The sequence below is a fragment of the Spea bombifrons genome, chromosome 12, assembly GCF_027358695.1.
Source record: "Spea bombifrons isolate aSpeBom1 chromosome 12, aSpeBom1.2.pri, whole genome shotgun sequence".
Lineage (NCBI taxonomy): Eukaryota > Metazoa > Chordata > Amphibia > Anura > Pelobatidae > Spea > Spea bombifrons.
Genome location: NC_071098.1, coordinates 28,306,444 through 28,318,486, shown reverse-complemented (window position 1 = coordinate 28,318,486; position 12,043 = coordinate 28,306,444). Strand labels below are relative to the sequence as shown.

General features: G+C 41.1%; 1 protein-coding gene across 1 annotated transcript; it reads right to left on the bottom strand.

Annotated features, from left to right (window-relative positions):
- Window positions 1–345: 345 nt before the first annotated feature.
- Window positions 346–6,231, bottom strand: CLEC11A (C-type lectin domain containing 11A). Its single transcript, XM_053451804.1, has 4 exons — window positions 6,055–6,231; window positions 4,990–5,218; window positions 1,247–1,438; window positions 346–1,050 (listed from the first exon to the last, which is right to left on the bottom strand). Exons 1-4 carry the CDS (start codon window positions 6,205–6,207, stop codon window positions 656–658), a joined length of 969 nt encoding a protein of 322 aa, XP_053307779.1. The 5' UTR covers window positions 6,208–6,231; the 3' UTR covers window positions 346–655.
- Between the last annotated feature and the right edge of the window lie 5,812 nt (window positions 6,232–12,043).

The following is a 12,043-nucleotide window of genomic DNA, read 5'->3' as shown; positions in this document are numbered from 1 at the left end:
ACTTTTACATTAGTCCCTCGACGGGAAAATGGGTAGCGTTTGGCTGTAACTAATACTTTCGGGATTTTTTTTTTTTTTTTTTTAAATTAAATACAAAAAAAAATAAAAAAAACCCTTTACTGTTTTTCAGGTTAAGTTTTTTTCCCATCTAGATTTCAAATTTTATCAGCGTCGGATAGGACGAATACGTCCCAAAAAACGTATAAGGTCCGGACGTTCGGCCAGATCGTAAAACCCGTGATAGAACGTTTTTTACGGTTGCGCAATATTTGTGTTAAAAAGAAAATACAAAGTGGCGCAAAATCTATGAAAGCCGAGAAGTCACTGGAAAAAGAAAAGGATATATTATTCAGTAACAAATTAAAAAAACTTTATATTTTATAGGAGGGGGGGTTAACCGTAGTTTAGCGTCCCCCCCCCCAAACATTTGCACACCGAGCTGGATAATCAATAACCTTTTAAGTTGTTAGAAAGAATGTAAGGCACTAACAGAATGTTAAGATTTACAGAATCCATTATTGTTTCAGTTTGTGGTCTTTTTTCCGCTCTCTAGTCAACAAGTTACGTCATGTTTGAAGGATTAACAGATACACCTGAGAGTTAAGGAAAGATCTCCGTCCCCCGTGGACAAGACTGCATCGTTCCGAGCTTCTGATCAGTATTCACACACGTAGTACATTCTCCTGGAACAGTCGTTATCCCACCACTTGCCGTCGTGGGATGTGATGGAAACGCAGTTCTCTTGAGTCCCGCCATTGGGCTGGGTCACCAAGTGGTCCTTGTACCAGTTGAAGAAGGAGACGCGATGCCCGTTCTCGTATAAGTACATCCCTTCTGAGCGCAGGTCGTTAATCCCGATCCAGATGGGCCAGTTGAAGGGGTAGAAGGCGTCGTGGACGTATTGCGCTAGAGCTGTGTACTCTTGCTGGTCGATTGGCATGGCCAAGTTCCCACCGCGGTCGTGACAAAGTTGTTGGGCGGCAGCATGAGTTTCGAAATGCTGGAAGATTAGGTAACACTTCCTGGTGAATCTTTTCCCTTTCAAACAACCTGGAAGGAGATGTAGAAATGTTACTACCACACGAAAACTTTTAGTCTCTACCAAACTATTGCTTCTGCATCGTAGGATGTTCCTTGAGACAGCGAGAAGAACCCTTCCATGATCTAAGCCAAGACTACGCGCAGAGCATTTTAATCAGAACAAAGAGCAAGATAGCCCGGCGCGTTTCTATTCTGCCGGCTTCACCTTCAATCTGTCCGATCTGTTTTTGATTCCTCATGTTCATCTCGGATACAGTAGTCACCGTCTCCTCTGCCTCGCTTAGCTTGGTGCGCATCTTAGAAAGGCTTTGAGACATCTGGGTCATTTTCACATCCATGCCGTAGAACTGGACGTTGAGTCGATGGATTGCAGACTCCAAAGCGCTGATTCGGGACACTGGAAATATAAATGCAGAGGTTACAGTATACTGGATTGTTACAGAACCTCAGAGCACGAGACCAAAGCCGGGAACGCGTAGTGATGGATCTGAGAATGCAGACCGGAGGTCCCAGGAGAAACTGGTGGAGATGTAACATTGGTAATTTATTGGACGCCCACCACTCTTACACATAAGAAAATGATGGGGTTCCCTTCCTATTTATGGGTCCCCAGTGCAATAAAAACAAAAATATACATGCCTGACACCTTTCACAACCTTATATCAATAATGTGTCCTTGTTATGATGTCATATCTCCACTGCACACTCAAAGATTGTCTGAACCAGTCAACAACAATCAGCGACTGGGGAGAGATTTACTTAAGGAGTAATCACTCAAATCCTGAGAATAGGAAGTTTTATGTGCTCATCTACCTACTCTGCCTCCTTCAAATTCTTTTTTTTCTTGGGAACACTTAATTGTCATGTGACACAGAAGCAGGCATCGGTATCTCGTTGCCATAGAAACTGAAAAGGCTTCTTAAAACGTCAGCGTTATGTGAAGAAAGGCTAAAGTGACGGGTCGTCTAAGGTCTATTTGCCAATGTACATGAGGAGGGGTCTAGATATTCATGGGGCAGGGCTAGCCCTAAAAAGGATGGAGAGTGGGAGGGAACATGGTCAGAAATGGGCTGGGCAAAACACCGCCCCCTTTCTGGAGAAAGAAGACAGCGACCCAGAGACCCAAAAAGCAGAGCTTCACCCGGAGACTCCGGGTCAATCTTGGATCGTTCCCAGGTATCTACATAGGGTTACTTACCATATAGGACTTCAAACTATATACGATATGGAATAAAGTATCAAATTTACCTTAATAACAAAAGAAGAGCTTTATTTAAGGGGCAAATAGGAAAAATAAATATTTTCCAACATAATTTTTAAAGAGGCTAGAATGCGGGGAGAACTTCTCACGGCCTCGGAGTTATCTTCAGTCACAACGCGGTCCTCTTGGCCTCGCTCTCGTTCCCCCAACTCTTTAAACGTAGTTTTGACGGCGTTCCAGTGCTGGCTGAACGTATAATGGGTCCGTTTGTGCGAAATGCGTCTTCAGACACCGGAGTGTGTGGTCCTTTTATTACATAAAATTGTTAAGCGTTTTTTTTTTTTCTCTTTCTGAATGTTTTTACCTTCCAGCTTCGCACCTTCCAAACGGCCTCTCTCATTACTAATTCTTTCAAAATGACTACCAATTACTCCTCTTCCATCCGTGAAAGCTTTTCCGAAACCCTTTTTATTTAATTCTGTGATATTTTAATGGTTCTTTTTTTAAAAAAAGTCTAACACTAAGGGTGACTAATTCTTTTTAATATGCATTTTTTTCAAGGCCATTGCAATAAATAAAGGGGAGATTGAGAGATTTTTTTATTATTTTTTTTACGGCCTGGCAATTTTTATTTTAGACATTGTACGGCCCTATTCTTGGACAAAAGAAACTGGATATAGCGTCTATTAATTACATAAGTTAGTAACCTTGCCACTGATTTTTTTTTTTTTTTACCAAGAATATTATGGAAAAAGAATTAATTTCATTAAAATGTACTTTTTTGTCTTTAAAAGCAGCCAGTTATTTATTACAAATAGTAATTACTATTACTGGGAAATCTAAAGGTTGGACCTGGAGTCTCCGGGTCACCTTTCTCGATCTCTGGGCGGGGAAGCAGTGTTTGGCCACACCCATTTCCCATCTCACTAGTTACTTTAAATGTATTTGGGCGTAGCTCTGCCTCGACACATGACTAACCCCGCCCCTTGCATAGCCTTTAGCCAGGCCTAACCCTGCCTCACACAAAGCCACTCCCCCCCAGAGGAGGAAGAGCTCCGATTGGCTCACCCTGTGAAGTTCTCAGGCATGGTAGTTACGTATAGTAACAGATTAATAATTCTAATTCTCTCTGTATGTACTATAACTGGAACGCATAATTTAAAATGTTTTAGGGGGTGTGTTGGAGGTGTGGCCAAGGGCGGGGCTTGACACAAACCTGCTACATGACTTTGAGAACTAATAATGGGTATTTAGGAGAATAATGGATTTTATTTACAGTTATATTTATAAACTTATTTTCTGTTTCTTTACAAAAACACATTATCGGGGCTTTTAGGGCTGTAGAACCCTGCGATACCCTCATACCCAGCAAACATTCTGACCTCCTAGAAAAGAGGGGCTTCAGGGGAGGAAAAAGGGACATCAGGGAAAGAAAACAGGACGGGGGGTTTGCTGTCCAAAGGACTGTCCTTTCTATAGAGGGACACTTTGGAGGTATTATGTTCCGTTAAAGTATATTAATCTCTGATCTTTTAACCATTTGTAGGGTTTGCAGTGTGTTGTATTACTATATATGCTTCTCTGCCGTGATACTCAAAGGGTTAATCATACAAATTCCAGATTCAGCCATGCGGTACAGAAACTATGTGCGTGGAGTCATATTTTCTGTTATTCCTTGTTTTTTTTTTATACGTCTTCCCCGAGGTGGGGGAGCGTCGTTCCACTGTATATTAAAAACACAAAATTCCAGGAAAAATACCCCAAAACCAAAATAGCCGCTGCCCTATCCTACCCCATCCTACCCCAGAAAGCGAGACATCGAAATGGAAATACTATTAACCGTGTTTGATGGAATTTCCGTGCGGTTTGCGGCGTCTTGGAGCAAAGGTTTTTTTTTTTGATAATTTAACCCCTTCATTCCCCTATAGAAGTACATGTATTTCCTAAAAATGCATTCAACAAAAGGGTTAAGATGGCAAACTGTTACACCATCGTCAGAACTTCCTCCAAGTAGATTCCAGTTGTCCCCCCCCGTAACATTTTATATCGTTTATTAACGGACGTTTCTTTTAGTGCACACAGCCGTTTGGGGTTATAAACGCTGTTTTTGAATTAAGTGACCTACGTCGGTCTCGTCTCTGCTTAAAAATACAGCTTGTTCTCGTTTCGCGGTTTTGCTTGTTCAGATGATTTACATAGAGGTCCGGGAATTGGCTCTCAAAGACCAGAGTTAATATCTACAGAGATATTCCGGATTATACCTACATTCACTGCAACGTTCCAATAAATTATTTTTATAAAAGGTTTAATGAGTAAAAAAAAAATAAAAAATAATAATTATTATTTATTATTAATATATATATTATATTTTTAAATAAAATAAAGAAATCTGGTATTTATATTGATAAAAATAATTCAGGCTACATCTCAAGCTAACATAAAAAATAAGTCCTTTTGACATTAAAGGGACAATCAGACCCGCGTACGCAATTTGATGCGTATGATATCTGAAAGTCACCTTTAAATTAACATCTTTTCCCCATCAAAACCCCCACTATGTATTTGCCCCCCCTGCTATTTGCATTGCAGGGGGTACGTTGGAGCACTTGTATCTTCTGCGCATGCGCTGGATACTTGGTACCAGACAGTGCTGGCTCATCCAAGGGGTCTAAAGAGACAGCCAGCGCTTCTTTGTTAAGCTTACTTTGGATACATTGTAGACAATAGATAGAACGCTTTACACTCACAGACGTAGGAGAGATTGTCGTCCTCCGGCGCGGCTGTGGTTGGCACTGCTTTGGTCGGGATCGTCTCTTCAAGGACATTTTCCTCTTGGTCTATCATATCTTCATCTTCATCGTCTTCTTCTTTCTCCTCCTCCTTCATCTCCTCCCGGTTTCTTTTGACAGATATTACCGTGACGTTAAGGGTTAACGGCGTCCGTGTTTTGGGAGGTGGCAGAGGACCCAAAAACATCTGGGGAATAAATCATACGGTCAGACGCTGGACTTTATACACCTTTTCTCACCAAAAAACGATTCATTCCCACCGGTATCGGCTCTGGGCTTCACAATGTGGGATAACAGCCTAGATTCATGATAAGATATAAAAAGTGACTTTGGTGCAAAAGTTTGAAATGTGGTGTTATCACCATGGCAACCAATAAAATGTTTGCTGTAATTGGACCATTGGTTGGTCGGGGGGGTTAACGTTATGTATCATGTTGGTGGCATTACAACTTGGTGTGAGTTTCGACTAAAAAGGAGGATCCGTTTTTCTGAAAAGGAATGCTTTTTTCAAATAAAGTGGAACAGCCTCCCGGCAGAGGAGGTAGAGGGTAATACAGCGAGGGAATTTAAACACGCATGGGATAGACATACGGCTCCTGAATCTAAGACGAGACCAACGACTGATTAAGGTTTGAGTCTTTACAGCAGGAGAAACGGGCAGTCAAATTCTATGTTTCAAGACAAAAAAAACTTAGAAAATGTGTTTTTCTCACCTTCCAGACAGAAATGCCATAAATCTAATGTTTCATTTTTATAGCGAAAAATATTCTGATGTGAAGAATTCTAATTCAGTTTTATTCTCCAAATGCCAGATTACTTTTTTTTAAAAAACAAAATCAACTTAAGTACCGACAAAAGAACAAAACTAACGAATAAGTAATTATTTTTATTAACAATCATTTTTAACCCCTTAATGACAAAGCCCGTACATGTATGGGCTCAAAATGCATTGTTTTCAATGGGTTTAGGGACCGCCCATTGTCCTTAAGGGGTTAATATCCAGTTTTTAATAACCAAACTCACTTTTTCAAAGTCTGTATCTTCTGTCTCAAGGTCACCGTGGATTTCTTGAGATGTAACTTCTCCAGCCTTCTCTTCGTTCTCCTTCTCCTCCGACAGACTGTTGGGGATTTGGCTCATGCAGAACAGCACAAGAAAAACCCTCGCCAGAAACATTTTTTTTGGGGGTGGGGGTGGGGGGAAGAGTGTTATAAAAGTTTTGTTTTTGGAGAAAACACAAAAGACGTAGAAAAATTAAGAAGGTTTCGGTCTCCGTTCCTCGCCTGTCCTGCTGGGCTGACGTCTCTCTTTGTTCTCTGCAGAATTCCTTACATGAGGTTTCTCTTAAATACAGGAAACGTCAAGGTTTTTTTTTTCCCCTTCATCGTCTGGGATGCCACAGCCAAAGGGAACGCGTGAGCCAATACACTTAGCGGTGCCAGCGTAGGAGAAAGGGGGAAAAACTTTGATTTCTAGGGCAGTGCCATGGCTGAACAAAAAGCGAGCCTATAGGGAGAAGCGGGAGCTCTTGCTTAAAAAAAAATAAAAAACACCCATCATTTGTAACCAGAAATAGTTAAACTTTAGTAATGATTGGGAGTAATGGTTTATATACCGTGCAGATTAGTCAAGGGTTAAAATATTCCGTAGGATTGAATGGGGTTCCCTATAGATTGGAGGAGAGAAGAGAGAGGGGATGCAATGAAAACATTTAAATGCATAAAAGGGATTCAACAAAGTACAGGAGGAGAAATGTTAGAACAAGAGGTCATAATCTAACACTAGAGGCTTCAGTGGAACGTAAGGAAGTTTTACTGGTAGATCAGTGGAACAGCCTCCCAGCTGAAGTGGTAGAAGTTAATACGGCGGAATTAAAACATGCATGGGGTAGGCATATGGATCCTGAATCTAAGACGAGACCAACGACTGATCAATGTTGCCTTTTTAATCTGTAACTTCCGTTACATATATTTATTTAGGGCAACGGACTGGAAAATGCTATATTTGGCAAAAGCGACAGATTTACTTAAATTATATATATATATATATGTTTACATGTGAATAATATCGGCTACTCCTCCAACCATCTCCAACCAAGTGGCTCTTATCTAATAATCTGATATAGCATCGACCGAGGGACTCCCCGAGCTAGTAAAACGCTCTGCTGAAGCACTATAGGGAGGCAAAAAAGATCATAATGTGCTATAAAACGCGTATATACGGCGTATCATTAAAAATTCATTGAAATCTAAATAGAATCCTGATGTTATTTTATTTCACATAATTTAAGGGATCGTAATTTAGGCAAAGAGCTCTCTTTTTTTTTTGTTTGTCAAATGAAACACCAGGGTGTTTATACAAGCGGCTCAATTGCTTTATTTCGGTAGGTTGCGCGGGGGGGGGGATTCTGTATTATTTTTTCTCCATCAGGAGACTGTTGGGTACGGAATGTTCATAAACCTCATTACATTGTATAGAACTAACTGAATCGTTATAAGTAATTAAACGATGTCAACCTTTACAGCAAAGGGATTGAGACAACACTGGTCCGCGGGCAGAACGCTTGGGACATCACTCCACGTAACGTGGATGGAGAGTGATAGAATGCTACAGTGTTGCTGATGTATCGTAGGAGGACCCAAGAGGGACATTGCTTACATCGTTGGGTTCCAGGAGTCATCATGATGACTGGGACCCCCAGCTTCATCTTTACGTTCAGATACTGATGACCTGACATCTACACCGGATGGAGACAATAAGCGCTAGAAGTCTAATGAAGAACATTCTACCAATTTAGGAATATCTCTACTCTAATGGACTTCACGTTCCAAGAAATGTGGTTGACGTCCATGTTTTCTTGTTTCCTTTTTTGGTAAAATGTTGACATGGTCATGGCTTCGGCAAAACAAACAGCTGTTAACGCAGAAGTATTCCCGACATTAATCCCAATGCTACTCACTTTGATGGGGGCTTCATCTTGTAGACATCTGGACACTGTTGGGGCACCTTAAAAAAGACTCAAAGTACCAAGGGATAAAGGAATATTCAGAAACCCCATCGTGTTTGTATAGAACTACAGAACTAAGTCTTCATGATCAAATTGTTATGTTGCCACCGTCCCGCTGGGATGTACAGGTCTTTAGTTGAAGTTGATACCTTTTATTGGGTCAACTTAGAAGCTTTTGGGACTTCAGAGGTCTCTGAGGTCAGAACTTGGTGGCCCCGAAACCTTTAGGACTTTATTTTTTACTCTATTGTCCCAACTTTTTGTTCCCTTGGACTAATACGGCCAAATCCATTTTGCTTATTAAGTTGTGCAGGAATCGGACAAGAAAGGGCGATAGTAATTTGCTCTTAGGTTGTGAAAAGAGCTGGTTTTTGGCAGAGGCTCAAGAAGATTATGACTTTCCAAGAAAGGAGAAAGAGATTTAATGGAGAATTTTTTTTTTTTTTGCTGAAAACAAGGACACTAAAACGTGAAGATAAATATTCGACAGACAAAAGCAAGAAGCTGTGTTAGCGTCCTAAGCACGGCCGGCACAGAATCTTAAATCCCCAACACTGCCAACATGGCTATAAATGAACGGACCAACAAAGATATCAAACGTCATGCGCGGTGTGACAAGGACCGGCTGTCACATGACGTATATATGACGTCATAGCATGTCACGTGTCTCATTTTGTTAATACCATTTAATTGCCCTTTGTGTCTTTATGCATTTTTAATGAGCTACAGAGGTGGAAAAATTAAAGACCCAGAATAAAGCACTGGGGGAAAAAGAAAGCTGGACACAGAGGAGAACGACATCGATAGAAGAAGCTTTATTTCCTAAAAGGACCTAAACTACAATGTTTTTCTACAAAGTTCTTTGTGTTTTGGTGCTAAATACCTAAGCATCGTTTCAAGGTCAATCATGGAGTTAGATCACCAGCTGCCGAGGATCATATCAAGGGGATGATGGCCACCTCCAACTGGAGCTGTGTTGTCTAGCAGGTCGTAGGGCATGGACTGGGACAATATGAACTGCATTATATATCCAAGCGTTCTTACATTACTAACTACAAGTGGTAAGAAGTGCCTCCCATGGCTGGACAGTCCATCGCGTTAACCTGGAGGTCATCTGAGCTTTTCTAGAAGCGACATGCTGGTCTAGGCTGATTAGGTCCAACTAAGAGTGTCCTGATCAGGTCCTGCTGCTCAACGGGCCGGGTTACAAGGGAGATCTTTGATCTCCTCAACTGGCCCATTTCCACCATGGTGGTCTGTGTGCCAGAATGTGACGAATTGGACAGCTACCTAAGGCAATAGACCCTAGGAAGGTACCACACCATGATGCGTGATATCTCCGCCGGCTCATGTAAAACCTATGTTTCCCCAACATTTATCAAACTATATATTTTTTTTTCCTTTCTCCGAAGATATGTTTCTTTTCCACAAAGATACGGATTCTGTTGTAGAAGACTGGCACAGCTGTTAATAACCGAAGCAGAATGTTCACGGACATTCTAATAAGGAAATGTTTTCATGCTTAAACATGACTTCGAGAATGTGGAGGAGGGAGAGCCAAATGCTTGTGTAACTTTTTCCCTGAAAGCTGACGTTCTGTTCCTTCTCAGATATATTCGCCACCTGGATCGCGGGTGCCCGCCGTATCTGAGCGGCGCTTATAGTGCATCTGTTACCTACAAAAATGTTACACAGTTACCAAATGTAAAATGATGTAATATTGACAGCCAATCCCGAAGAGGATTTTATTGCAAATGGTTTTCTATATTTTTTTTTTAAAAAAAGTCTATTAAATAACTGCAGGTATTTTATTAAGTTGTTTGATTAATCACCTAATTAATATTCATATTTTTGGTAATTTACTGACATATAGTGTTTCTAGAAACCCATGATTGAATGCATGGTCTGATCATACACTATATAGACAAAAGTATTGGGACACCTGACCATTACACCAGCAGGGACCTTGATGACATCACATTGTAAATACATAGACATTAATATGTAGTTGGCCCCCCCCCCTTTGCAGCTTCCACTCTTCTGGGAAGGCTTTCCACAAGATTTTGGGGAGTTTCTGTGGAATTTTTGCCCCTTCATCCAGTAGAGCGTTTGTGAGGTCAGGGGCTGATGTTGGACAAGAAGTCCAGCTCCCAATCTCTGTTCCAGTTCATCCCAAAGGTGTTGGATGGGGTTGAGGTCAAGGCTGTGTGCGGCCGGTCTAGTTCTTCCAACCATGTCTTTATGGAGCTTGCGTTGTGCGTTGGGGCTTTCCCCAAACTGCCCCCACAAAACCAATTGGTATGCCACTTTAGCGTACCAAAACTTTTGGACAATGCTCTGCTTCCAACTTTGTAGGAACAGTTTGTGGAAGACCCTTTTCTATTCCAGCACGACTTTGGGGGTCACTGAACAAAGAACGGTTTGGTTCATGTTGTCCTTGGTCTTCTTGTGAACACAGTAAGATCTAAGCATACATTGGCAAGTCATAAAGGCCCAGGATTACAACGCCGCCCCCCCCGATGCCCCGAAGAAGAAAAAGAGGGGTCTGAACCAGTACAGTCACAAATCTTACGTAACGGAAAGAGGGTCAAGCTTGCAATCAATACAGTCGAGATGTGGTAACCGTTACACAACGTCTATTATTACTCGTTTAGCTTCCAAAGATTCACAGAAGTAACATCATTTAAGGACTTTGAAGAACGTCTATAGAGAAGTCAATGAGGTCTAATTCACTAAAGGGAGAGTTGACTGGAGAGTTGTGTTGTAGCTCCTGGACTTCACTATAGATTATGAAGGTCCAACCCCAGTAATACCTTGGCTGGCCCTGTATAATGCATAGTTGAACTTCTTCCAATTAGTTGTGTAGCTTTGAACACAGCACACAATTTCCCGAATGGATCAATTGAACTTCCTTCTTCGTACTATTTTCGTTTCAATTAAATATTTGGTGAAACGAGGCGTTCCTCCTCTGTTTTATAGCGGACCATCTGAAATATCCGAGTCTGCATCTGTGTTTATATACCGAAGCGGAATCATTGTTTGGGATAAAATTCCCTATGTATGTAAAAACATTTATATTAAATCAATTAATCCGAGCAATTAGGCAGCACCTTTTTCCAGCAAGCTTCCTGCTATGAAATCGCATTAAAATACGGCAGAAATTATTGGCGTCTGCGACTAGGAAAATCACCTTTACCGCTCTCCGTTGCCGAAGAGATTATCCTCCTCAATTTTCTATTTCATTTATCTCAATATTGAGCCGTCAAAAGATAATTACGACTGAATGAAAACGATGCGCCCGAATGAAAAAAAGAATTTACCAAAAATGTATACAAAAATTTAAGTAATTTTCAAATATATATATATTTTTTTATTGATTTTCCAAAAACACATGTTAAGAAGACTAGAAACAGGACTTTATAAACCAGCACCGGAAAGAGAATATCCTGTAACAGATCCAGTCGTGGTAAAAATGCTGGAGCCCCCTTGTGGTTATACCAGGAACTGAACACAATTTTATGTTATTGCGATCTGCCTTCATTCCCCATCCCGTACGGCATTTTTAACTATTTTTCCTAATCGTATTTGTGCAAAATACATATTTTTTTCTGGGAAACCGGTAGAAGAACATACAGAACGTCTCTTGACCGGTTCCGATTATGTAAGAGGATAAACCTCTTCTGAGCGCGACGCGGAAATCGATTCGGAGAGCGGGCTTGTTGCATTACACATTTTGTATTCAGCTTCTTTATTACGCCAACAGAAACGGCCTCTTAAGTTAAATTACTTTTGTCACTTTGATACGATAACAGAAGCACACGAGCTCCGTTGAAAGTGTACAATGCTGCGGGCAGCCTTCTATACAGCTGTGTGTGCCGCGGACCTTGAAAATAATGACTTGCAGCAAAACAGACATTCAGACGGGGGGGGGGGAGAGTTATTCGAGGCTACAGAGACATAGAAAATACAAACTCCTTTACTTAATGCTGAATTCAAGCACGATGT

Coding starts and splice junctions, on each gene's coding strand:
- CLEC11A (XM_053451804.1), bottom strand. CDS start 6,207: ATGTTTCTGGCGAGGGTTTTTCTTGTGCTGTTCTGCATGAGCCAAATC. Junction 1,439..4,989: donor CGACAATCTCTCCTACGTCT/GTGAGTGTAAAG, acceptor TTATATTTCCAG/TGTCCCGAATCAGCGCTTTG. Junction 1,051..1,246: donor ACAGATCGGACAGATTGAAG/GTGAAGCCGGCA, acceptor ATCTCCTTCCAG/GTTGTTTGAAAGGGAAAAGA.